The following is a 26,201-nucleotide window of genomic DNA, read 5'->3' as shown; positions in this document are numbered from 1 at the left end:
AACTAGGTCCCTGCAGAAGTGGGGCTTGTGTAGTGGCTTGAGGGATGAGAGTAGAGGGTATTCCGGAGAAGGAAGGGTGAGAGCCAAGGTACAGGGGAGACATGGCCTGCAGTGCATTCTCTTACGTCTGACTATTTAGCACCTGTTATGCGTAGCACTGGCAAGGACCAGGATTCAGTGAGCACTGAGAGGAGTTTACAGGCCAGAGAAGAAACAGAAGCATGGCCCGTGACAACTCTACATACTGTGGATCATGTGGGCAGCCTGCAGGTGGCATGGACGTATGGTAGGCCCCCAACCAGTATTTATGGCACTGCCATCCCAACACAAAAGAACCTTGGTCTTCCTGACAGGCCATGGGCTTTGCAGCAGATAGGGATGGGCCTGGGCCATGCAGGCGGATGGATCTGCCAGGCAGCCTGATGACCAGGGGCCTGATGTTGACAGAGCCAAGTCATGTGTGCTCAGACCCAGAGGCCCAAGAGAACCAGTGTGTTCAGGAGACAGCAGCAGGTCTCCCATGTTAGAACAGAGGCAATGGCCAGAGGGTGGCAAGAGTCCCCACAGGGAAGTAGGGCAGATCGTGAAGGGCTTTGAGTACCATAGGACAGGCTCTGGGTTCTATCAATAGGAGCCAAGCTGGAGACTGGCGTGATTGCTTGTGAGTCATACTGAACAGAGGGGAAGGTGGAACAGAGGGACTAGGGAGATGCTTGGAAGCCAGCATAGTCTGGGGACAGGCGGTAGGGAGTCAGACCTAGGACAGAGGACACAGAGAAGTGAGAACAGGCTCCTAAAAGATCTGGGAGCCAGGGAAAGCAGAATGCCACCCTCCACCTTGCAGACCCAAGTGGGAGCCTCATTTGCCTCCTCTAGGCAGCCTCTCTTTCCTCTGGTCCCCCTCATCCAACAGGGGTAACCCCAGGGCTGCATCCTGTCAGTGACATTTGTATTCCGTGTCAGTTTATAGCTCTATGTGTACAGTCCAGGTGTTTCTTTCACGGGCTGTGTGAAAGCAGGGAGCCCCCACGCTGCCCCTCGTGGTGCATGCCTCACAGAAACAGTGCTCATGCTGATGCACACATGAGTGGATGATGGGTGGACAGACAGACAAGCAAACTTGTGACAGCAACATCTATGACAAAGATAAGTTGGGGACCTGGAGTGAAGCCAGGTGGTGGGCACCTGAGAGGGGCCGGTGGGCTGGTGGACAAAGGGACAGCGTAGGAAGGGGCCCAAGAAAAAGAGATTCACATCCTTCAGCATCCACTTGGGAAAGCAAGCAGGTATGTGTGTTCTGGGTATAAAGGGCTCCATATGGGATCCAGAGGCTAACACCACCTTTGGGAGAGAGCAAGAGGTTGGACTGCTGCTGGAGGTCAGAGGACAGACTTGGAAGTCAAGCAAGAGCTGTGGGGAAGCTGTTAGAATTCTCTGGAATCTCTGAGAGGCTCCATCTGGCCGTTGCCTCCTCCATGAGCCAAGTAGGTGTTTGTAAGGAGCTGGCCAGGAGCTGCTGCAGGTCTCCTACCCCACCACACCCACCACTGCAGAGGCTTCACCTTTTCTCTGGTCTTCCAAATCCCACATGGTTCCCCTGGTCAGTACACTGTAGCCTGCAACTCTTCTGGAAGGGGCTCAGATCTGGGAATTGGGCAGGGCTGTGACTTGTCTGTGTGCTCTCAGGCTAACTCTGGTCAAATCTCTCATCATACTTCTTACTTACGCCAACCAACTAAGACTTGACCAGATAGTCCAGTGTCTCAGCCCCAGGGACACCTTGGCTGGTCGGCCACCACCAGAGATTCCTACTTCTTCTTTCACTGGCTGGCTCCCCTGGGCTCTGTGGTCAAGGACATTGCCTGGACTCCTCCTGTGAGCTCAGGGAACCTGTCTCCATAGCAGCATCTCCCACCTCAGTCCTGGCTTGTGAAGAACAGCACCATATACCTTCCCAGGTGCTACACCCTCTCCCCACTGTGTCCCTCAATGCCTTGGAGACAGACTGCCAGGGATGGGTGGGCAGGCCATGCATACTAAGTCTGTGCTCTGGATCCCTTTCTCTGCAGCACGCCCTGTGCAGGTACAACATGACAGACTCTGCCGGCTGTCCAGCTGACTTGCCAGTTAGCACTCTATCTCCCCATGGCACATTGTCCCTTCCTGGCATGTACCTCACTTAACCCCTTGCAGTTCTTTGGTGGGAATGTGTCCCCTCCACTAGCTGTGGTATTCTCATCTCCTAAGGGGCAAGTGCTATTGTAGAACTGGAAGCAACCAGAAATGGGAGGGGGGGGGTCTTCACATGACTCATTGCTCCCTAGAAAGGGCCTGCCCCAGGGTCTTCAAGCAGCAGGAGGCTGACCTTCTCTCAAGGCTGCACCATTAAGAGGGCACAGGTGGCTTAGGTGTCACAGGGAGGGGCTGACCCTGCCTCTGGGCCTTATAGACATAGGCAAGTGGGGGTCTCTGGGGGCAGGGCCAAGTCTTTGTCCCTTGAGGATCTAGTTATTGTAGGCCCACATCCTTGATGGAAGGAAGTGCCCTTTGTTTACTGGGGACAGTCAACAGGGCTGAAGGCTTCGTGAGAGGAGGGAGAAGTGGGGCAGTAGAGGCGGGTGGCCAGTGAATGCTGGTGGCTCATGTGAGAATGATCTTAGTTCCCAATGAAGTCATGCCATGAGGTTAGCCTGGGCAGGTTCTGAGAGCCTCGATCATGGGTATGTATGGCAGGGCTGAGCACAGAGCTGGAAGGGCAGGCCCACAAGGTTGGCCTTCCTTCCGTGGGAATTCCTGGGCCTCCAGAGACTACGGGCAGGGAGGTAGGCTGGAGAGGCAGACCGGAGGGAGGGAGGTCAGGCAGCCAGGACACGACTGAAGCTGCCTGGGTGAGAGGTGGCAAGGGCTCAGAGAGCAAAGGCTGGGGAAGGGCGGGCTGTCTAGGCCTGGGGGTCCTGAAGGTCCTCCACGCACTACCTGAAGCTGGCTCCCCCTCTGGTGGGCGTCCTGCTGGCAGGAGGTGTGTCCTGAAAGCCTCCAGCAGTCGGGATCACTGCCGACTGTGCACTGTGTCCTGACTGTGCAGACCCCCCACACCAGGGCCACGGCCACTGAGGGACAGTGCTGTGGGTCTCTCGGGGCAGAAACAGCACCAGAAAGCTCTTCAACCACAAGTGGTCTCTGTGTGGCCTTCCTCAGACACTGCGGCCCTGCCGGATCCTCTCTAATTGCAGACACGCAGAAGGCACCAACCCGTGTCCATCCCACATGTCCAGTGGCCCAGGAGGGGGTTCTTGGGGGAAAGGCGCATCCTCTATTGTTCTTTCAATAGAGGAGCAAAGCAGGGAGTGGCCCTTTCCCTTTCCCCACTGTGTGTGCCTGCACTTGCAGGTAAAGTGACCATCCTAGGAAGGATCCTGTCACAGGCAGCCTCTCCTTCACTAAGTGGCAGCCAGGGGCCAATTTGTGTTTCCCTTCCCCGTGGGAGCAGCATGCTCCCTTGGCTCTCTGCAGAAGGGCCATCCTGACAGGCCCTGGCTCTCGGAATAGCTGCCTGAGGGATGGGGGCAGTCAGAGGCCAGCAGCGAGCTGCTGATAGTGATCCCACGTGGCAGGTTGATCGATGGCCGGATCTTTGGGCTCCACTTCCCCAGGCTGAATGGCACATCGTCGATAGCAGCCAGTTAACCAAGTCCTTGGTAACCAGCTGGTCTTGTCAGCACCTCAGCCCCAACCATGGTTAAAACAAAAACCACTCCTGAGCAGCTAGATTGGACCTGACGAAGATGAATGTCTAATTCACTTGGAATCTCCTTACTGCTGCCTGTAATAAAAAGCCTGCTCCATATATTCACCCCCTGCTGTTGTTTCTCTGAAATTAAATATCAGGAGGACATATAATAGCCCAATTCCACACCAGGCCAATATTATCAGATTGATGTCAGCAGTGATAATGGAAGAAGGATAAGTTGATGAGATTTCATTTATTAAATAAGAGCACACGGAGTTTTGGGACTGCGCATGTGAGGACGCCGCGTGTGCTCATGCAGAAGTGCCAACTGGGTCTGTTCACGAGACAGCCCCCCGCCCCCTGTCAGCTCTGCATGGAGGTGACTCAGCCACCCACTGGCACAAGCACCCAGGACAGGAGACGATGCCCCTGCCCCACCCAGCACCGGCTTCCCTGGTGGGGCTGTTTGTCTCCTTTCCTTGTTCCCCACCCCCATTTCCAGTTGGCTCGGTTCTGTGTCACCAGCATTCCTCATCTCCCTCTCTCCCTTTTTTTCCTGTGGGTACGAGCTTCAAGCTTCGTAACCCTCCCTCTTGCCAGCCCTCCCCCGCTCCCTGCTTTGAGTCGCCAACTTCTAGCTCCATCCCAGAGCCCTGCCAACCTGGTAGTTTGGGGCTAGTGTCTTCTGTTGCTATATGTACCCTTAGTTGTTTTCTTTGTTGGGGGGGGTGGATTTTTTGGAACTTTCCAAAGGCAAAGTAGAACTAAAATGGACACAGCATGGAGAGCAGGCCTGTGGAGCCAAACACACCAGGCTCTTATCCTGGCTCCATGTCATAGAATGATTAGTTGTGGCTATGCTTAGGACCTGGTGCTCAGTAGGCCCCAGCAGGTATTGGTTTCAGAAGGACCGCGACCACAGGCCTGCCTAGATGTAATCTCAGATGAGGCCACATTTTCCACCTGTACTGTACATGTCACCGGAATAGAAGTATACCCTTTGTCATTGCAGACAATGCTCCTTAGCCTGCTCCTTAGCCCAGGAGCATGGGGAGGAGCTCGGCAGACCTGGTCATGAATGAGAGCTCCCCCACTTGTCAATTAGGTAAAGCAAGTCAGAACTACCCAGTGCTTCTCTAACTGGGGGTGACCTCACAGGGATGGTAAAAGTGAGATACTGTGTAGACCACAGACAGCACCGGTCACTTGGTAGATACTCACTGAAACGTGGCTGCTGTGGCCAGGGAGCCCTCTGCTGCAGAGGGGCCCACGGCCCACAGCCCATGTTGCTGCTGGTTAGATAGTAACCAGTGATTCACCTGCCTCCCACTAATCCCTCACCCCCCACCGCCACCACCACCACCATTCAGCACTCCCAGCTCTGCCTCTGGAGACAGGGTCAGACCCCTTTCCTGCAGGACTGACTGCAAGCATTTCCTGGAGCCACTATGACAAAGCACCAAACTTGGGAGCCTTTAAACAGGACCAGCTTTTGTGCTCTCCTCCTGGCTTCTGGTGTTGCCGGCAAGCCTTGGTGTCACTCTGGGGCACAGTTCCAGCCCTGGGCCTTTCGCTTCATCACATGGCCTTCATCTCCCTGTGTGTCTTGTGTCTCTACTCACAGGGACACCGGTCATACTGGGTTAGGGGTCCTCTCTCACTCAGAATGACCTCATCCTAACTATATCTGCAACAACCCTGTTGTCCATTAAGCTTGCATTCTGAGGCACTGAGAAGGATGTGAATTTTGGCAGGAGACTCTCCAATCCACTGACCTGCACAGATTGATCTTGGGAGCCCTTGACTCCAGTCTCACCACATTGTATTCTCTAGACAACATTCTCAGCTATAAGTGATAGATACCCTACTCTAGCTCACCTCAGCCAAAGCTCATGTACAGGAAGCTAAAAAGTCCCTAGTTGTGAATGGAGAAGTTCAGATGACATGAGGGTCTGTTTCCATCTGGGCCATGACCATGGCTGTTGGAGGCCCAGTTCCTTTTCTCTCTGCAGATTTCAGCCCTGGAACTTTCACCAGGCCCATGAGGCTGTGGGGCTGTGCTAGCCCAGGCTCAGTGCTGTGGACCAAACCCTGCCTCCCTGGCCAGCCATGTAGAATGACATGGAGCTGCTGGAAGCTCCAGTGGATGCATCCACTTCGTCTGATAGCCTTGCTCTGTGAACAGGGTATAATAGTAGATGAATGCATGGCACACTTGCTGCTTCATAAAGCTGAGTTTCCTCCCCTCCTGATGCTCCTGGTAGGCCCTCCCTTCAGGGTATAGCCAGTCACCAGCTTTCCTAGCACAGCTCTGAGCCCACCCTGGGCTCTCCAAGGCCTGTGTGGAGACAGGCAGGTAGATGTGTAAGAATCCAGGGGTGTGTGTGCAATTAGAATGTATCAGGGAGGTTCCTACAGCGAGTGAAGGCTACTAAAGCTTCACCCCGCGGATTGTGGGAGCGAGACCAGAGAAGGAACACAGACAGGAGCACCTGGGTCTGCAGGCCATGTTCCAGGTACTTCCCCATGGTTCACCTGTGTCTTGGGGGAAATGAGACCAAAGCCAAGAGGCCAGCGGGCCACCTAGGCCTGAGACTAATCCCCTCACTCAGCCTGTGAGGTGCTAGAGACACAGCCTGCCCTTTTAGGGCATTCAGGCTAGTGCGTAGTGATATCAACTGCATGGCTAGACAAGGATGACAGATGGCAGTACCAGGGTATGTGGAGGCCACTCAAAGGCCATGGGCATGTAGTGGGACAGCAGGCCTAGAGTCAAGTTCAGACCTGATTGCTGGTCCTGCTTGTCAGATGTTAGTGTGAGCAAACTGCTACGTCTCTTTGAACCAGTTTCTCCATTTAAGATAAACTAAGGAAAAGTTTGATTCCCACCTTATGTAAAGTTCTCTGGTGACTAAATGAGGTAATGCTTCGCAGGTTCCAGTGAGCTCTAATCACCCAAGAAATGGGTTTTTAAACTGGTGTGGATTTTTAGAAATATGGCCTACTTTATGTTCTAGAAAAATCACCAATTGCAGTAAGGAGGATAGGCCAGAGGTAAGGAGGAGTTTAAGCAGCTGTTGTAATCATGAGCGTACTAGGGAATGGATGAGGGCCTTCTGGGAGACAAAGCCTGGGGCAGCTTCAGTGTGGTGGGGAGGTGGAAGTGAGTTATGGGGAAGTCAGGGATGAATGGGCATCTAGCCAGTCCGGCCAGTGTTTATGCTGTCGCCCAAGGTAAGAAAGCAGGAGGAAGAGGGTGCTAGAACGAGAACCAGGCCTGCTTGGTCCATCTGGGCTGCTCAGCCGTCAGTGTGCCCACAGCCCCAGAACTCCGGCATGGAGTGTGGACTGTGAGCCCGAGTGCTGTGGGAAGAAGAGGGGGCACAGCTGGAGCTCTCAGCGAGCAGAGAGAGAGGGGCTAGTGGAGCAGAGTCAGATTGGGGCCTCCCAGCCTCTGGGCATAGATGGTGCTGTTGACCAAAACAGGGCTGTGGTGATCGCCCCAAACAAGACGAGCCTGATGAGGCTGACCTGGGGACTAAGGGTGAGCACTGGGACTGGGAGCCCTGGGCAATGCTTCTTGGAAAGGAGAATAGGTTGATAGGGCAGGGAGAGGCACAGGTGATTTGGATTTGAGATGTTTTTCAACTTTTTGGGAAAATGAGAGTATTGGTGGACAAAGTAGAATGGTGAAGGCATAAGGGAGAAAGGCCGGTAGGGGAGACCACTCAGGTGCTGGGGGTGAGAAGGCATTGCTGACAGAGAGCCCTACAGATAGAGACCCCTGCAGAAAGGTGTTTGAAGTTGGGGATGCCAAGGTAGAGATGTGCTCTGTGCCCACAAGGCACTGATGGATTGTGGTAGAGACACGGGGAAGAAGGCCCTGAGATGAGAGGGAGTGGCATGGAGGAGGGAAGCTGGTGAGGCAAAGGAGAGGCCATGGGAGCTCAGGGAGAGCAGAGGACCCTCTCGAAGGATCATTATGGCCAATGAGAAGGCCTAGGAGAGTTTGCCATGAGAATCACTCGGATTTGGAGCAACAGGAGGGGCAGGGGAGGCAGGAGAGGGGCAGGTAGCACTTCTACAAACAGGAGCCAGGGGCCCAATGGAGCATCTGAGGGGGATAAAAGACCTCACCTCAGCCAAGGATGGTTGGCAGGGAGAGCAGTGAGTGCCATCTAGGTATGCCCAGAGGAGGGTAAATTAGGTTACCAGGAATGGGAGAATGAGTTTCTGAGCTGTTTGGGATGTGGAATGGACATCTTCAATTTCCAGTTTGAATGCACAAAGGTGGGGCTGGTTTAGTTAGAGTCAAAAGGGAAACATTAAGATGAAGGCAGGAGAAGATATCTAGAATGAAGGCGGAGGAAACATCTAGAACAACTTTAGTTTTTTGACGGAGTTGGGTGGCTGGAGGGATAACCATGCCTGCCACTCATCAAGGCAGGAAACTAGAGAGGGGGAATGGGTTCCTTGGTACTAGATGGTGAATTCCATTGAGGAAAATGGGGAGTTGGGACAATATGGGATGCTTGGGTGAGGGCTCCAGGGGCCTTTTGGATTCTGAAATCTAGAGATCCATAGGGTAAAACTGTGGAACAGACCTTGGGGATTGGCAGTGGGAGGAGGAGCAGTTCAGGGTTTGGTGGGAGTGATAGGTGAGCTAGCTGAGGGGTTGCACAGCAAAGGTAAAGGTCTAAGGGGCCTGTGTGCCCAGAGAGGGAGGGGAGGGGAGTGGGCAACCCAGAGGTGGAAGGGTTCCCAATGTGTGGTGCCTGGTGGTGAGAGCAACTCCCGCTTTTCAGACAGGGAGCTGAGCAGCAGAAGGGAGCATCTGAGGAAGGGCATCTCTTCACTGCTGGCCTCGTTGGCCTGACTATGGTATCACTGGATGGGAAGGAAGGGTGTGTTTTCATTCCTGGGTAATACTTTGCCTTTTTCTAATGTTCTTTATCACTGCTTTTATGGGAACCTGTTATTATCACCAAGGAGGTAGAACTCTGGTTCATGGGCAGCATGGGGGGTGGGGGGATGGGGGGCTGCACAATGCTGAATGTACAGAAGTCATTGGTACATTGTTGGCCTTTCTGAGGCCTTCACCCCCAGTATCTGTGCTTTGTCCCTGGTCAGTCCCATGGGGCCTGTTATCTGAGGGACCGGGTGGTCTCTGCTGTCTGCTTATGGTGTGTCTTACCTGCAGCCATCACACCAGCCCTCAGGGGAGGTGTGGAAGCCCTTTGTGCAGAGGAAGGAGCATTCAGCCCATTTCCTCAGTGTTTGTGACACCACCTCACCAGAAGTCTTGCTGGTATTGAGAACTAACCCCTGTGCCAAGTCTTGGGCAGCTCTGCACAGTGGGGCACTCCTCCCCATCTGACCCCTGATCACACAGTGGGAATGACAAAGCCAGAGCCTTGCCTAAGGTTTGGGGTGAGCCCTGTGTTTTCCCCACTGGTCCATAGGGCGCCATGCTCAGGGGTCTGCTGGATGCTAGGAAAAGATAACACTGTGATCAGTAGAGTAAGATTCCTGAGGAAGGAGGCACCCGCAAGGCCTAAGAGACATCTGAACAGGGTCTGGAAAATACTAGAGCTTAGAAGAGGGACATGTTCAGACAAGGTGCCCCCCACCCTTGGAGCCGACATCTGGGGTCTCAGCTGCCAAAGCCACCTCATCTTCACTCTCCATTCAGTGCTACATAGCACCCAGTGCTACACAGCGTCCCTTCTTTAGTCCTCCTCTTACCCCAGCCTGACCACTGGCAGCCAGGTTGTTGGTGAGAGCAGTACTTTACTACACACTGTCGTGCACATGCCTGTCTGGCCTTCATCAGCCCAGAGCAGATGTTGTTCCCATTTGCAGATGAGGAAAGTAAGGGTCAGAGAGGTGAGCTACCTTCCTCAGTAGTGTGCTTTCAGCCTTCTGACCTGGGTGATGTTGATACCCTCAAAGCCATGTGGATCATAAGGTCTAAACATGTGGCAGTGAACATCCCTCAGATAAGGGAGCAGGGCTCATCTCAACCCCTGGAAAGTTTATAGCACGCTGTGGATACATTTTTTTGTGCATTCGAAAAGCAGCTGTTCATGAGACTGAATGTTTCTCAGTGTTACACTGAATTGTATGCAGTGTAAACAGGATTGCTGTGGACTGGGGCAGGGTGGAGCTGTGCTTGGATAGAATGCACCTGATTTCATGAATGACCGGACCCTAGGCCCTGCCCTGCCTTGCTTCAGAGAAAGCCTTTTATTTGGAGAGTCGTACTCTCCCTATCCTCCTATCCCATTCAGAGCCATTTAGTAGGCAAACGGGTGAAATTTCTTCCAGTTGACATTTGCCTGCCATTCTGTCTCCTCATATTGTTCCTGATGAATCCCAGAGGAGAGAAGCTTCTGGAGTCCCAGAGGTGATACTGGTGTGGATGGGATGGATTTTGCCATGGCCCAGTTTCTCCTGAACTTAAAGCTCATTGGGGGTTCTGTGATGTTTACCCTCAAATGCACAGGGACCTTCATCCAGGGATGTGAAACCAAAGGTCGTGGGGACAGATGAAAAGGGACAAGAAGAAAACACCTACTCTACCTTCTTAGGGCCTGCAGAGTGAAAGCCAGGGTCCCTGTGGCAGATCTGGGGAAGGCAAGGCCTTGTGGAGTCCGAACTGAGGTCCAGGACAACTCAGCCATTCCACCTGGCCCAGGCCCCTCTGACACCACCTGTCTTGTTTCCCTATAGACCTGTAGGCTTTGTACAGACTTACAGCTACAGCTCTGCCTCCACAGAGCTTGGTGCTTCCCCCAACCGTGGATGCCTGCAGAGCAACTACCAGCTGCTGGGCTGCAGCCGGGAATGGCACTCATGGGTCACATGCTGGGAGGAGGGGGTGCCACCTCAGGAGATACAAAAGGGGGTGCGACAAAGGCTATGCCCTCAGGAGCTACAGCAACAGAGGACCAGGAAAGAGCCACAAAAAGAGGTGGCCTCATGGGCTTTAGCCTGCCAAGGGCAGGTCTGGAACCAAGAAGGGAAGGGAAGGGAAAAGCTATTCCTCCGCAGAACAGAGAACCAGAGAGTAAAACAAAGAGGGGAAGATAGATGAGATGGAGGGCAGAAAGCAAAAATCTGTGTGTTCCTGGTGTCCTAAGGGAGAAGATTAGAACAATTGGAAGCTAAGCATTTAGCATAGTTGTAGAGAGAATTTGCCCAGGATGAAATGCTCAGCAAAAGGCTGAAAATCCATTTTGAAAGGCCCACAATTAGATGCCACCATGTCAGAGTTTTTAAATAAGAATGGAGAGACATCCTACAAGCATTGGGGGGAGTCAGGTGGGTACCCCTGTGACCCCAGCTATGGGCATTGGCAGATGGAACCCAGTAAAGGGGGTCCCAGGGTCCAGAGAGGAATGGAGTGAATTCTAGGAGCCTATCTGTCTCCCCTGTGTGGAGATTGGAGGCTAGTGCTGAAACATAACTCCACATATCCTAAGTATGAAATCTCTAAGACCTCATCCATGCCATGTAGACCTGAACCAAGACTATGATCTCAAGGTCTAGAATAACATGGTAGTAGAGACCAGCATCGGCTCCATGGCCTCATCCTCAAAACCTAATGGAATCACACATTGTTGGAGTAGAGCCAGGCCAGTGTGGCCTCCAGAGCTGTCCTTTCTGCTAACCTCCTTCCCAAGAATGGGAAGGCTCCTTCTCCTATTCACTTTACGTGCGTGAGACAAGCAGGCCTGAGGATGATGGTAGCCAACACACAGGGATGGCACAGGGGAAGGAAGAGGGACCCAGGCCTGGTGTGGCATCAGTGGTTCAGCAATGGCAGAAGTGCCACCTCCAGACCAGTAAATACTGGGTATCTTATCTGCTAAGCCACTGAGCATTCCATTGCTTGCCATTCTTAACTGATGAACTCCATTTGTTTGAGTTATTTTAAAATAATAATGGTGCTGCTGCATTCCAGCACCTACTGCATGGCTGGATTTCTAAAATATAGAGGCACTCGGCTGGGAGAATTATGAACCTGAAAGTCTCCCTGCTGTGTGTGACGGAGGCAGAGCTGTGTCAAGCATCATAGTGATGGTCTCGCTGCTGTGAACATTCAGGAGTGGCTTTCTGCATTTTTACGGCTCCCACCGAGTGCCCTGACCATGGGTAGTGTGTATTCTGAAAGGCCACATCAGGTATTGTGATTCCATCGATGGCAGCGAAGGTTCCCACATGGACCTGGCCTGAAAACCAATCTATGGAAACAGTGCGACCAAGCCTACGTAAACAAATATATCTTCCCCCTTCCCACTTCGCAGCATGTGATGTTGGGTCGGTTACTTTATCCTCTGTATCTCAGTTTCTTGATTTGCAGCAAGGGATGGAAAATCATAGCACATACTGCACAGGGCTGCTAGGAGTCCATGAGTAGGGCGATGCCTGGCGTGTGGCGGGAGCGTGTGCTTATGTGCGGGAGAGCAAGAAGAAAGGGAGAGGCAAGGGAAGACAAACTAGTTGGAGTAGCCCATGGATGGTGGTGACCCACTTTAGCATATTTTACTTGGTTTATGTTTCATATTTTATTTTATTTTTTAAGAGATTTTATTTATTTATTCATGAGAGACAGAGAGAGGAAGAGACACAGGCAGAGGGAGAAGCAGGCTCCCTGCAGGGATCCCGACGTGGGACTCCATCCCAGGACCCTGGGATCATGCCCTGGGCCAGAGGCAGACGCTCAACTGCTGAGCCACCTGGGCTGCCCTAGTTTCATATTTTAGAAAAGAAAACATACTCATTTTTTTGTAGGTTCTGAACCTGCTTCAATAAACAAAGAAAAAGAGTAAAGCATCCCCCAAATACTGCAGAGGTTATCTCTAAGAAGTAAGGTTCTAAAAATGTTACATATTTTTTTAGACTTTTCTGTACTTTTGCAATTTTCCTCACTGTGCACATATTAGGTTTTGAAATCAGATTAACAACTTCACGTGAGAAGATGCATTCTGTATGGTCACGTGGTCACAGTCGGGTGTACCCTTTAGGCAGGAAGAGTCCTATGAGGCAGCAGGTGAGGGCACAGTAGGCTTCCAGCTGGCCACCTCAGCCCCTCTACCCTTAGGGCTAGAGCCAGTGTGGATACCAGTCCCTTTGGCGTCTGCTGCTGTGTGACAGCATTTGACCCCCTGTGTCCCCTGGTTCTCTCTGGGGGATAACTGGACACTGATGGCTGCAGATGCCTAGCCTGTGGTGTTGAGTGAATGAGCTGATGCCTCTACCTACTGGGAGCGAATCCCAGGCCTGGCTGCTCTCTGTCCCTGCAGGCCCCGTAGGATAGAGCCCGTGTGTTCAGGGCTGCAGGCACAGATCCTCCACTGCTATCGCGACCACCTCCAAGAAGTGCTCCTGTGCTCGGACCTGGTCAAGGCTTACCAGCACTGCGTGAGTGCTGCCCACAAGGTAAGACCTCACCCTGCCCTCCTGCCTGGGCTGCTGGGTGCCTGGGGGCAGGGTGTGAGTGCTGGACTCCCTCTTCCTGTCTTTGTGTGCTAAATCAGACATGCTAACCTCAAGGCTGCTGCCTTTTGCAGTCACAGACTCAGGCCTTCAATTTCCTCTGTCACTTCCTGGTTGAGAGTTCTGCTTGCTGATCCCATGACCGATCCCATGACCGCTCTCAGATATCTGGGTTAGGAGAAAAGGCCTCGGGCACTGGGCCACATTAGGCTGGGTCCAGGAGCAGCTCTGAGTAAGCTCTAGGTGTGGGAGCAGCTCTGAAAGTAGCCCTGGGCCCCACATTCAAAGGACAGGCTATGTGCCACCCACTTGTCACCTTTGAGGAGTTGGGGGTGGGAGCTCAGAGGAGGGCCCATGGTGCAGGTAGGGCAGGGACAGCCCTAGAAGGAGAAGAGCCTCTGGGTTCAAGGAGATGGAAGAGTGGGTGTGGCCTGCCTGCCTGGGTGAGGGAGCGCAGGGTACCTCTCAGCCCACCCCCTCTGTGCTGGTCTGGACAGGCATGCTGGTGCCCAGCCTCTGGTGAGCGGTCCCACGTCTCACACACTCCCCAGTGCTCCTGCAGGGCAGCAGTGGGATGTCCTAGATGTCTGAGGTTGGCAGTGGGCCTCTCCTAAAACTTGGTCCCAAGGTCTTGCCCTCCTTCCCTCACCCTCCCAGCCAGCTCCCAGTCCTGCCCTCCCCCTTCCCCCAGTTCCTGTTCCTTTTCTAGAGAATTCTACCCCCTTCCCAAGCTCAGCAGTCCACTGCTCCAGGCCAGACCTGGCCCCTCCTCATCATTCACTTAGGGCACTTGGCTTGGACCCCACCAGAGGGCTGGCATGTTGGTTCAGAGGGCTGTAGGATGTGGCCTTCTTCCTATGGAAAAACCCCTTTAGCCTGAGTAGGAAGCAAGCTGCTAGAGGTGGTGGTGGTGGAAAGGCCAAGGTCAGAGGTCAGGTGCCCCCTGGCTAGCTCTGGCAGTCTCCTCCTCGATAGCCTGGCCTCAGCAGAACCCTCCTCACTTTTCTGTCAGCATGGGCCCTGTGAGGTGAAGCTGCTGCAGCACTGGCCACATCTCATGCACAGCACAGGTGCAGTGTGCCGTCTGGGCTTCAAGGCCGGGCAGCACCGCCCCTGCCCTCAGTGGGCTGTGGGACAGCTCAGAGCCCAGCAGCTCTGCAGGGCACCAGGTGGGGCACGAAGCCTGGGTCAGAGATCATGTTTCCTCCCCGCTGTGGAGCATGGAAAGCTCACATTAAGCAGGAAAGGTACTGCCAACAGTCCCTGAGCACGGACCAGAGCTGGGCCAGTTGCTCTGCACAGTTCCCCCAGGGGGGAACAGATGGCCTTCCTGCACCCCTTTACGTCTACCAAGGTGTTTGTGCAGGCTTGCAGGAGAACCCTTGCCCTGCAGGATCAGCGGACCATTGCCTGTGTTTGCACACCATGCACCTAACTTTGTACGGAGGGAGAGACCTGGGGTCCTGCCATGGCCCCTTTGATTCCCCCACAGAACCCTCTTGCACCCTGCAGAGCCCTGGCCACCCTCCCCTTCTCTTCCTTCAGGTCCCACAGCCAGGGTTTTCAGCCCCACCCCCAGCAGACTATATCTTTAACAAACACATCTCGCCAATATATCTTCATTGCACTGAGGCAAAAATGTGATTACGAAGGAAGACAGATTGCATTTAACTCCAGTGTGTTCTTTGTAGCTCTAGCATGCCTGAGAGGCCCTGGGGCACTGCCAGGCCTGGCTCCCTCCTCCCTGGCCCCCACCCCCCTGGCGTTATTAAAGCCTAAATTGGAGACTGAGCAACTGGCAGCAGCAGAGGCCAGCCCTGCTCCCACTGTGCTGCGTCTGCAGCGTTCCCGCGGAAGAACCGTGTTCACCAACTCCTGCAGGGCCTCAGAGCCCAAACGCACACGTTGTACCCTGTGGCTGAGATGCAACAAGTGCTGCTGCCCTCTGCCAGCCTCTGCCTCGGAAGGCTTCTGTTGGAGCCAGAGTGGGGCCTGGAGCACCTCTGATGGTGATTTGCTTCTAGAAGTGCCAGGTGGCAGAAGGCCTCCTCTCTGGCAGAAAAGCAGAGGTGCAGGCCCACCTGGTCAGAGGCGGGGCGGGAGGCACCTCCCGCGAGCTCCTGCCGGCACCTGTGTGGGGCCTTCCAAGCACAGGCACATGGACACTGCACCTTGGAGGCAGTTTCTAGCAACAAATAGCCTGATTGTCGTGTGTGGGCTCTCACATACCAGAACATGCTTTCTGACTGGTTTTACTTAGAAAACTCTGGGTGGTTAAGTAAGAAAACAGGGGAGACCTTGGTGGGGCAAAGCAGCATTGGACTGAGGCCTGCCTGTCTGGAACAGTGGGGTGGAGAGGCAGATGAATGCGGGATCCATGTTAGTGGGCTGCTCTAGGCACATGTTGAGTGGGCACTGGGCATGGCAATGAAGAGCCTCAGTCCCAGGTCTCAGGGACCGGCTACAGGGCACCCTTTCCATTAAACACTCCCACTCCTGGGGCATCCCAAGAGCTGGGGCTCCTCCTGGAGGAGGGGATGGGCACAGGGTTCCTGACAGAGCGGGCTGTGACTGAACCCTGACCTGTTCTCCTTTGTAGGGGTGAGGAACGGCCCTTAACCCTGGCCCTGGCAGTGACTTGGAGCCCTGAAGAAGGAACCAGTTATGGGACCACAGTCTGCGGCCCTCTAGGCCACAACTACTTTCTCCTGGGTGCCTATGGATGCCTCTGTGCTTGGGGCTGCCATGTGTTCAAGAAATAGAATATGTGCTACTGTCCAAAAACAAATAAAGCAGATGTCTTTGTTTTCAGTCATTCTCTTGACTGGCATACAGCCCCTTGCTGCCTCCTCCCTGTAAGTACCTGGGCTGGACCATGGCGATGCAGGCTGAATGAAACAGGCTGCTCCACGTGGGGAACACCCAGCCTAGCAGGGGAGACAGATGTGGAAACCCACACTTATACTGCAATGGCAAAAGGCCAGCCCAGAGCAGGTATGAGATGAAAGGAGGGGAATGCAGTTCTTTCTAGGGATGGAACAGAGAGAACCGGCCAGCTTCCCGACAGGCTCTATCTGAGCTCCAGTGAGAAGCCAAATGGAGGACTTTCTGGGCAAGCCAGAGGCTGTGTGAGTGGGACCCTACATGCAGGGCTCAGGGGACACAGAGCATGCACAGCTGGGCTTTACAGAGAGCAGGGTAAGGACTGAGTGGGGTAGTGGGGATGCCAGGCCACAGCATCGGGGGTCCCTCTGAGGGACACTGCCATGGCTCTCAGGGAGGGGAGGCTCATGTGGAGCAAGACTAAGTACCAGGGAGAGCCCTGCAGGTATTCAAGGGCATGATAAATGGGAGGCTGGTGGGCCAGGTCAGAGGACAGACCAAGGTGAGGCATAGGAGCTGAGATTAGCACTTGAGTGGTGTAGGGGAGGATGGAGGATGACTTCTGGATTCCTGGCTTGAGTGCTGGTGATTCCGGGGACTGAAATGAGGGATGCAGGAATTGAGAAGGGCAGAAGACAATGCTTTGTGACAGGCTCTGCTCAGGTGGTGTCCACACACCAGCCCACCAGTCCTTGACCTTTGACAGATACCCAACTGAGGCGCCTTGACCACACCAGAGCTGCACCCAGCCTGGCTCAGTGCTTTGTGAGGGAGACAGCAGGCGGAGTGTGAGGTGGGGCTTCCGATCCACTAACTGCTCTGCTAATGACCTTGGATTTCCTATGAAAGTTCCTTTGGAGAGCCCCTAGCCATCTGGAGCTGAATGTCTGGATCTTGACTCAGGCTTTGCAGCCCAGGCCTCTCCACTCATCTCCGAATTCTCTTACACAAAGCTCAAGTCGGGGTTGAGGCTTGGCAGTGTCCAATTGTCTGGGCAGGTAGCACAAGGCAGCTTTATTCGGCCAAGCTACATATTGGCTGAGAGGAAAGGAGCTTTGGGAGATGCCCTCTCTCCAAGTTCTGGGTCAGCTTGCCAAAGCTGCTTCCTTCCACACAAGGAAGCATTCAGAAAGCACACAGAGGTGAGCAGCCCTAGTATGTGGCAGGGTGCCCTGGCCCAAGCCTCATCCCAGCCTCCCCCAGCAGCCCAAGGAAGGGCTGGCCCTTTGTCAGGCCAGCATGGTGGGGGAGGAGGAGGTGTCACAGGTCACCTGGATTGTTGATGTTCAGCGATATCAGAGCTGTCCTTAAGCCGGAAGTGCTGAGACCTTTCTGAGACTCCCGCAGAAGCCTGTGGCATCCAGGGCTTTGTTTAACTTCTCAATCCCACAGGAATCTCTCTCAGATTCCATCCTTCTACCTGGGAGTTGGCTGAGGGCAGCTGTGTTTGCACACACTGGTCTGTGTGCATGTACCTGTCTGTGCATGTATATATAGATACCTGTGTGTATGTACATGTGTCTGCACAGGTCTGTGTGCACCTGTGCATCTGTGAATATGTAAATAGATACTTTTCTGTGTGTGCAGAGGTCTGTGTACATCTGCCCGTCTGTATCTGTACACATGTATGTGTATGCCATGGTCTATACATGTGCACTGTGTTTGCACAGGCAACCAGCCATTGTCCCCACCTGCTAATTAATGCTCCTTGGCTCTCTCTACCTGGATTTCAGCCCATTTCTCCAATTTCCCCCAAGTCGGAACCAAGCTCCTCTGTGTGATGTCTACTTCTTCCCTACTTCTGGGGACTAGGGGGTATTTGTTCAGAGCCACTATATCATTGTATTGGAGTGTGAAGGGGAGGGGCATGTGCTCAAGGTAGGCTCTGTGTGCGTGCATGTGTGTGCATTTGTGGGTCACCTGTGTGGACCTGTATCTCCAGTCCTTCCATGTGGCCATATGTGGTAGGAAGTCAAGCCTGAGAGAGCATTCCTGGGTGAGAGGTGTGTCCAACATTGTATGGACCTGGAGGCAGACATTCCTGGGCTCAAGTCCCAGCCACATGGCTGTTGAGAGGGAATGTTAATACCCATCCCACCTGGTTGCTAGGGGATTAAATATGATGTTAGCTGTGACTTCCAGGGTCCAACCAAGAAACTTGAGAGCATTCTGATTATCTAAACATAAGGAACTGAATATAGAGTATTGACTACAAAGAAGATGGAGAAGCCAAAAACCTAAATGGACTGGTATGATAGCCCAGAAACGGAGGGAAGCTCATATCACCCAGGACTGCAGGGACAAAGGGAAGAGGCAGGGTCACCCAGGGGGTGCTGGCAGCTCAGGGGCCCTGCTCTTGTGAACTAGAGCCTCTGAGGGGCATGGCTGCCCTGAGAAGTGGCCGCTCATGGCCTGTCCCTGCTCCCATCCTCCATCCTCACCCATGCCACCCATTAGCTGAGCCTGGAACTGGCTGGAACTAGCTGGAACTGGACAGCAAGGCCTGGCCACCTGCTCTGGAGGGGTGGCTCTGAGACCCCGGCCCACAAGAAGGGCTTCAGCATGAGGGGGCTGCTGAGCAAGTACATGTGTCTGCAGGTGTCCCTGTGCCCCGTGCTTGGGTGGGTGTGTAGTGGGCGCAGATAGGTATGCACACATACTGTGCGTGTGTCTGGCTTTTACGGGCACAGCTGGATGGACAGCTTCCAGAGGGGTGTCAATCCTCAGCCTATGGGATATTCACCACATGCCAGGTCCTCTCCCGCCCCCTTCGTAAATGCAAATTCGTTTAGAGTCACACACTCTGTGAAGTAGGGCCATTACTACACCTACTCTCCAGATGAGGAAACCATGGCACAGACAGTATGAGTAACTTGGCCAAGATTACACAGAGCATGGTGCTGACACTACCTTTTTTTGGAGCAGGAGTCCTGGCCGTGTGCTGGGCCAGGCCTGGGGACATCTGTCCAGAGGCTCAACTCTACTTGTTCAAGCAACCCAGCTAAAGCGGCCAGTCCTCCACCTTTCCCCTCACCTGACCCCCCAGATGGGGAGTGTGGACCCCGGCAAAATAAATGGCTGGAGTTCATTCCTTCCAAAGTCTTATTGACCTGAAGACGCCCAGCAGTGCCAACGCAGGGTCTGAGTTGGTGTCATCCCTGAGGTGGCTGTGAGCCCTGGGGCAGAATTCATACACTTGCCCTGTCTCAGCCACACGCCACCACCTCATCCACCCACAAGTGGGTACAGGTGTGGCTGTACATCCCACATCATTCTAGATGGCTGAGGTGGGTGTGAGAGCAGGGCATAGAAGAAATATCCAATGTGCACAGGGAAGGCAGAGTGGTACTGTAGATGTGGACAGGGCCCTCCACTGAGGCCATCACTGAAGGAGGCAACTCACATGACCTCTCTAGAGAACACATTTGGTGAAATGCATCAGAGGCCTTTTAAAGTGTGCAAATTCACAAAAAAACAAAAACCACCCCCCCAACACACGCACACAACACATAATCCACCTGTGTGTTGTTTACGAGAGACCCCGCCTTAGTAATAAGGGTACAGGCTGGTTGGAAATAGAAGCAGAGAGGGGTGCCTGGGTGGCTCAGCGGTTGAGCATCTGCCTTCAGCTCAGGGCATGATCCCGGGGTCCTGGGATCGAGTCCCACATCGGGCTCCCTGCATGGAGTCTGCTTCTCTCTCTGCCTGGGTCTCTGCCTCTCCCTGTGTGTCTCTCATAAATAAATGAATAAAATCTAAAAATAAAAAAAATATTTAAAAAAATAGAAGCAGAGAAACAAACATACCAGCAAACCCTGAGAAGGCTGGAACAGTTGTGTTACTGTCATACAGGTAGACTTCCGGACAAAGAGAACATACACAACGGAGGGGGACAGTTCAGGCACTACCAGGGATGGTGGACGCCCGTCTGCCTTGGAAATCCTGCGTGTGCGTGCACCTGGCGCAGGCCGAATAGCTGAAGCAGGACTGCCTGAGCGAAGAGGAGGAGGAGCCAAGTCCACCGTCGTCACTGGAGACTGGGAGCACGCACACCCCGTGTTGCTGATGGCAGAGCAAGGGCTCTAAGGAAGCGTGGTCAGGAAGCCAGGTGGGAGTGGGCCCTGTGTCTGAGGATGTTCGTTCTGGCCCTTGCACGGTCTCTTGGAGCGCCCAGCCCATGGCACAGTGTAAGATGCAGGGCATGGCATCCGAGCTACGCGGACCCGGCACCCACTGCAAGCCCGGGCCTCTCTTTTCTCGCGTGTAAAAGGGAGAAAGTCCTAGACGCCATCCCCTAAGGGGGTTGGGACGACAGGGGTCCCACGGTTAATGCTCTCTAAATGTGAGGGCAGAGGACCTACTGCCCAGGTCCCCTTTAGGGCCAGGTGTGGGCCTCCCTCCCGAGTCCTCCCTCTGGGAAGCACTTTTGCTGGGGAGCCACCTCACCGAAGGCACACCCCAGCAGGGCCAGGCACTGTATCCAGCTACTGCTTGTTGCTGCGGGTATGGAGGCCCAGCTCCCACGCCCCAACCTGGAGCAAGCTGGAAAAGCGTTCTGCCCTGAGACCTTGGCATGGCCTCATCGACAGTGCCTGGCAGCCTGGCTAGGCCTGCCCTCTGCTTCTTGCCCTCACCCAGAAGTGTTGACCCCAGGGACACTCACATTAACACCCCACAGGCTCCTCTCTGCCTCGGAACAGGCTTCTAGAATTAATATTAACGCTATTATACCCTACATGCTGTGAAAATGACGGCAATACCTGGCGCATGCCCCCATGAGCTTATAAGTCTAGCAGGAGGAGTTAGTAGGAGTTGTTATAATTCCAAATGTTATTGGAGGTCACTTGTGATGAGCTCCTCTGGGAGCTCCGGGCCCAGGGTACTCGGGCTGTGGAGTCAGAGAGGGCTTTGCTGAGAGGTCTCCCTTATTTATATTTTGAACAGCTAATGTTTGCATTGAATGCCTACTATGTGCAGTCATCTTCTAGATGCTGGAGATACAGCAGTAAGGGGAAGGGGAAACCCTGCCCTCTAGAGCTTGGAGATCTGGGGGTGGGAGAGCCAGAGAAGGTAAAATCAATGATTATAGGATGTCATGCAATGGGAAAAAAGTAAGGGTGCTGGGAACACCAGGGGTGGGGGGTTCCTGTTTCCTGTGAGGACAGGATACCTGCACCCCTACTCCCTGGGGCTTCCCACACCCAGACAAGGCAGCTGCCTGCCCCTCCCTGGCCCCCCCAGGAACGGCCAAATCCAGGTCGCTCTTAAGGAAAAACACTTCTACTTCATACCTGATAACCTGCCTCATTAAATTTAATGGGCTGGTTATTCCCGTTAAGTAAACATCACCTAATTATGAAAAACATATTTGCTGAAATTCGACTGTGGAACAGATAAACCAATTACATGGTTATTCAGCCTCAAAACACACTCAATAATGAAGTGGGGTGCAGACCACAGCAGGGAGGGCTAGTCGAGCCCTGGAATTCAGAGCCCCCCATCCCTCTGCACTTACTCTCCAAGCTTGGTTGGCCTCAAGAACGTCAGTGTTGGGCAGCCCCCGTGGCTCAGCGGTTTAGCGCCACCTTTAGCCCCGGTGTGATCCTGGAGACCTGGGATCTAGTCCCGTGTCGGGCTTCCTGCGTGGATGGAGCCTGCTTCTCCCTCTGCCTGTGTCGCTGCCTCTCTCTCTCTCTGGCTCTCTCATAAATGAATAAATAAAATCTTAAAAAAAAAAAAAAAGAATGTTAGTGTCCCTGAGGGCCAGAGCCTGGGCAGACTGGAACCTGGACTGTAGCTGCCTCAGCCCCTGCTCACACCAGTGACAGAGCCCTAGCTCAAACTGACCTAGGCAAGAAGAGTGTGTTGGCTCGTCGGATTGACAAGTGCAGGAGGAAGCATCTGGTGTGGCTGGATCTTCAGCGTTTACACAGTGACTTGAGCGTTTACACAGTGACTGGGACCTGCTTGCTCTCCTTCAGTTCAGTCCCTTAGCACCATTCTCCTCTCTTTGTCACCTTCGTTCTTGGGCTTCATGATTTGCCCCAGCGAGTCTAGCCTTGTAAAGAGAGTTTCTCTTTCCCTCCAGCTCCAGCTTAGGGTTTATGGGCAGAGAATAAATTAGAGCAGACAAAGTAATATCAGGAAGCTCTCAGGGGAGGCCAATAAACATATGAAAAAATGCCCTACATCCTTATGACTCATCAGGGAAATGCAAGACAAAACCACAAAGAAATACCTCTGCATACCCATCCAGTAGCTGTTCTGAGGACAGACACCACCAGGTGTGGATGAGCATAAGCAACCTCTGGGACCCACGTACAGTGCTGTGAGGAGTGTATTTAAACCACTTTGGAAAATGGTTTGGCAGTTTCTCATAAAGTTAAACATCCATGCAGCAAGTTGACTCCTAGATCGATATCCAGGGGAATGAATATGTATATGGTCTAAATGGAACATGGAGGGATCCTCAGACCACTGTGTTCATAGTAGCCAAGGAGTTAAAAGGGTCTCAAAATCCATAGACAGCAGAATGGGCAGGTTGCAGTTTAATCAAACAACAAAATACTGCCCCACAATGAAGAACAAACTAGAGCTCCCCATGAGGACACGGAGAATTTCTCAGACGTCTGGATTGAGAGGAGCACACCCTGCTATTAGCTTCCTAACAAATTAACCACCAGCCCAGCAGCTTCCAGCTGGCTGCACACCATCTCCCACGCCCCTGGGTCAGAAGCCCTGGCACAGCTGAGCCGGTGCCCTGCACAGGGAGGGTCTCATGAGGCTACAGTTGGGGGCGGTCAGGCTGGCCTCCCACCAAGCTCACCGGCTGTTGGCAGAACTCATTCCCTTGTGGCTGGAGGCTGGAGGCCACGGCCATCCCCTAGCATGTGACTGTCCCAGGCCCGCCTCATCATGGTCTCAGTTCTTCAAAGCCGGCAAGGGAGTCTCCAATGTGACCTAATAGGATCGTGAAAGAGACAACCCTTCACCTTTGCTCGATCCTATCCATTAGAAGCAAGTCATACGCTTATGGGGAGGGGATATACAAAAGTGTGACTCACTGAGGGAACCCCAGGAGTGCCTGCCAGAGTGCTAGATGACGGGACAGAGACAGAGGAAGGTATCTCTAGATAGCCTTCGTGGAATAATCCCACAAGTCGGCTAGCAAGAGGAAAGAAAACAATCCAGAAACAACTGAGGTTCAGGGCAGGGTGTATACAGTTTGTATCTTTTGGGAAAACAGGCAAGAATATCCAGGTGTTTGCATTTGCTTGTAACAGTGTGAGGTGTCTGCTAGGACACAGGAAAACTATAACAGTCTCTCTCCCACAGCAGGAGCTGGGATGCTCCAGAGGGAGACTGACTTTTCATTGTGTATCCTTTTGTGCACTTCTCGGATTTTTTTTTTCTAAGTCATGAGCATATATTTTAATAACTAAAAGGCCTCTTTGAATTATTAAAAAAAAAAAAAGGCAAAGAGGCCAGACCTCATGAACAGTAAAGGCTGCTGGAAGCACCAGCAGCTGCTGCACGGGAGAGGTTGACCCCATCTAACCACCTGTCCCTAGCCACCCTACAGCCAACCCCCACCTTATAGTGTGCAGTAGAGAGTGAGGAGTGAGTCTCATGGCCCTGGTAGGTCCAGTAAGCTGCCAGGGCCATCTTGGCCGACAGGTTGGAAGAGCATACTTGAGAAAGCACACAGAGGAAGGCAGATATTACTGGGCCCTGGATCTAGCTATGCCTGAAGATAGACCTCCTTGGACCTTTCAGAGAAGCAAGTCAGTGAATGTCCCTTTGGATGAAGCAAAGCTAGATTTTTGTCAAATCTGGTTCTGTCCATTGTTTATGTCTGATGATGTCCAGTGCTGAGTCCAAGGCTGCTCCAGACCAGACCAGTAGGGGTGGGGGTGGGGGTGCTTCAAGGTGGCCTTCCCAGAAGAGGAAGATCCCGTGTGGGGGCTAGCTGGGTAAGGTCAGCAGGGTGACATCATGGGGACAGAAGGAATCAGCATCATGTGCAGAGCTCATGGTAAGTGGGAAATCACAAAGATTCCCTGTGACACAGCATAAAGCACAGGAAGGGGCCGGGGTGGCGAGGGGGTGAGCAGTATGGCCAGGGCTGCTGCAGATGCTGGTGTGCAGGGGTCAGAAGAACGGACTGCAGCCTGCTCAGCATGCCCCCTGGGGTACCTCACTTTAATTCTTTGTGCCTCAATTTCCTCATCTGTGAAAAGGGGACAGTAACAGCCCCTCCCTGCCTGGTGGTGTTGAGGGTGAACAAGGTGCCTCAGGGAGATCCCTCTGCACAGGGATGCCTATATGTTTTCTCTGGTCCGCACAGTGGCTCTGGGAGCCGCTACCATTTGCCCCACGACCCAGAAAAGACATCAAGGGGTAAACACTGATGGGAGCAGAGTCCTGGGGCAGGGGAGGGGACTGCCTCCAAAGCGTGCACACTTTTGGATGGAGCCTCCAGCTGCCATAGGGCCCTTCCCCCAAGGGGAGAGTTCTCCCAGGAGGGGTGTCTCAGAGGGTTGGTTCAAAAAGGCTCCCCAGAAATTCCAACAATTCTTCTCATCTCCACTCCCACCTATGACCTTGACCGTATCCACAGGACAGCCAGCGCGCAGCCCCAGAGCTATACGTGGGCCTGGGCACAGCCGGGAGCTTCCGAGAGAACTCTCTGGAGACGGGTCTGGGATCCAATGGCCAGGAGGACGATGCCTTCCTGCCAGGCCCTCAGACACTGCAGCAGAGACCAGCCAGTCCTGCCACAGCCTCAGTTCCCCCACAGTTCCCCCACAGAAGCCATGAGAGAGAACGAATGATTGCTGCTTGAAGCCATGAGATTTTTAGGGTGACCCGTTACAGCAACAGAGAGCAAGTACAGCCCACAAGCCCTTACAGAATGCCTGCCTTGCACACTCATCCTGAGAAAGCTAGGTCGCCATGCCTGGGGGACTCAGTCGGTTGGGTGTGTGACTCTTGGTTTCAGCTCAGGTCATGATCTCAGGGTCATGGGATTGAGCCCTGCCTAGGGCTGGAGATCACAGAGTCGGCTTGGGACTCTCCCTCTGCCTCTCCCTGCACACGGACATGCCTGCTCTCTCTCTCTGACCTCTCTCTAAGATAAATAAATAAATCCTAAAAAAAAAAAAAAAAAGAACAAAGAAAGAAAGATGAGGCCCTAGTCTTCATGGGGCTTCCATTCTGGAGGGAAGCAGGGGGGTGGAGTGGGTTGGGAAATAACTTAGAAAACATCGGGGGAATTAGTGGTATAATGAACCTAACTGGGGATGTGACTGCAGGACATTTTTATTTTATCTTTAAGATTTTATTTATTTATTTGAGAGAGACAGAGAGAGCATAAGTAGGCACAGAGGGAGAGGGAGAAGCAGGCTCCCTGCTGAACAGGGGGCCCAATGCTGGGCTCCATCCCAGGACCCTGGGATCATGACCTGAGCTGAAGGCAGTCGCTTAACCACTGAGCTGCCCAGGTGTCCCTTTAGTTTTTCTTTTGAAATAATTATGATCTATAATAATCATAACCTCTCAAAAATTTGGTAAGATAGTACAATGAGGTACCTTCTCCCAGCTTGCTTCAGGGCTTACATCCTCTGTAACTATAGGACAAGATGGAAACCGCCACACAGTACCTGTGTCCTTTCTCATGGATAACCAAGGCTGAGACCAAGATACAGACCCGTCCCTCACCGTAAAGATCTCCTCCTGCTTCCCCCCATCCCTCACCCCATCAAAACTCTGATTTGTTTTCCATTTCCATGATCTTGCCACTTCAAAGATGTTATGTACATGGAGTAATATTTTACTAATATAATAATGTATTATGTAATACTACTAATAATATTTTGTTACGGCAAGTCTGCCATTTTACTTTTTGTTTTGTTTATTCCCTGTGTTTTTTCTTTCTGTTTTTCTTTTTTTCTGCCTTCCTGTGGGTTACTTGAACACATTTTATAATTCCATTTTGGTTTATCTATAGTGTTTTTGAGTGTGTCTGTTTGCATGATTTGTAGTGGTTGCTCTAAGGATTACATTCTATATATGTCCTCACCACAGC

At 53.0% G+C, this 26,201-nt stretch overlaps 1 protein-coding gene across 1 annotated transcript in view; it reads left to right on the top strand.

The window, feature by feature from the left end:
• Positions 1–16,042, top strand: part of CHCHD6 (coiled-coil-helix-coiled-coil-helix domain containing 6) — a 257,547-nt gene extending 241,505 nt beyond the window's left edge. The window contains exons 7-8 of the mRNA XM_041761570.1: positions 13,039–13,174; positions 15,831–16,042. Coding sequence (XP_041617504.1) covers positions 13,039–13,174; positions 15,831–15,836 — 142 coding nt within the window. The 3' untranslated portion in view covers positions 15,837–16,042. The remainder of the gene's footprint in view (positions 1–13,038; positions 13,175–15,830) is intronic.
• Positions 16,043–26,201: the final 10,159 nt, after the last annotated feature.

Source organism: Vulpes lagopus, chromosome 7, assembly GCF_018345385.1.
Source record: "Vulpes lagopus strain Blue_001 chromosome 7, ASM1834538v1, whole genome shotgun sequence".
Taxonomy (NCBI): Eukaryota; Metazoa; Chordata; class Mammalia; order Carnivora; family Canidae; genus Vulpes; species Vulpes lagopus.
Note: the sequence above shows the minus strand (reverse complement) of the source record. Positions and strands in the feature narration are given on the sequence as shown.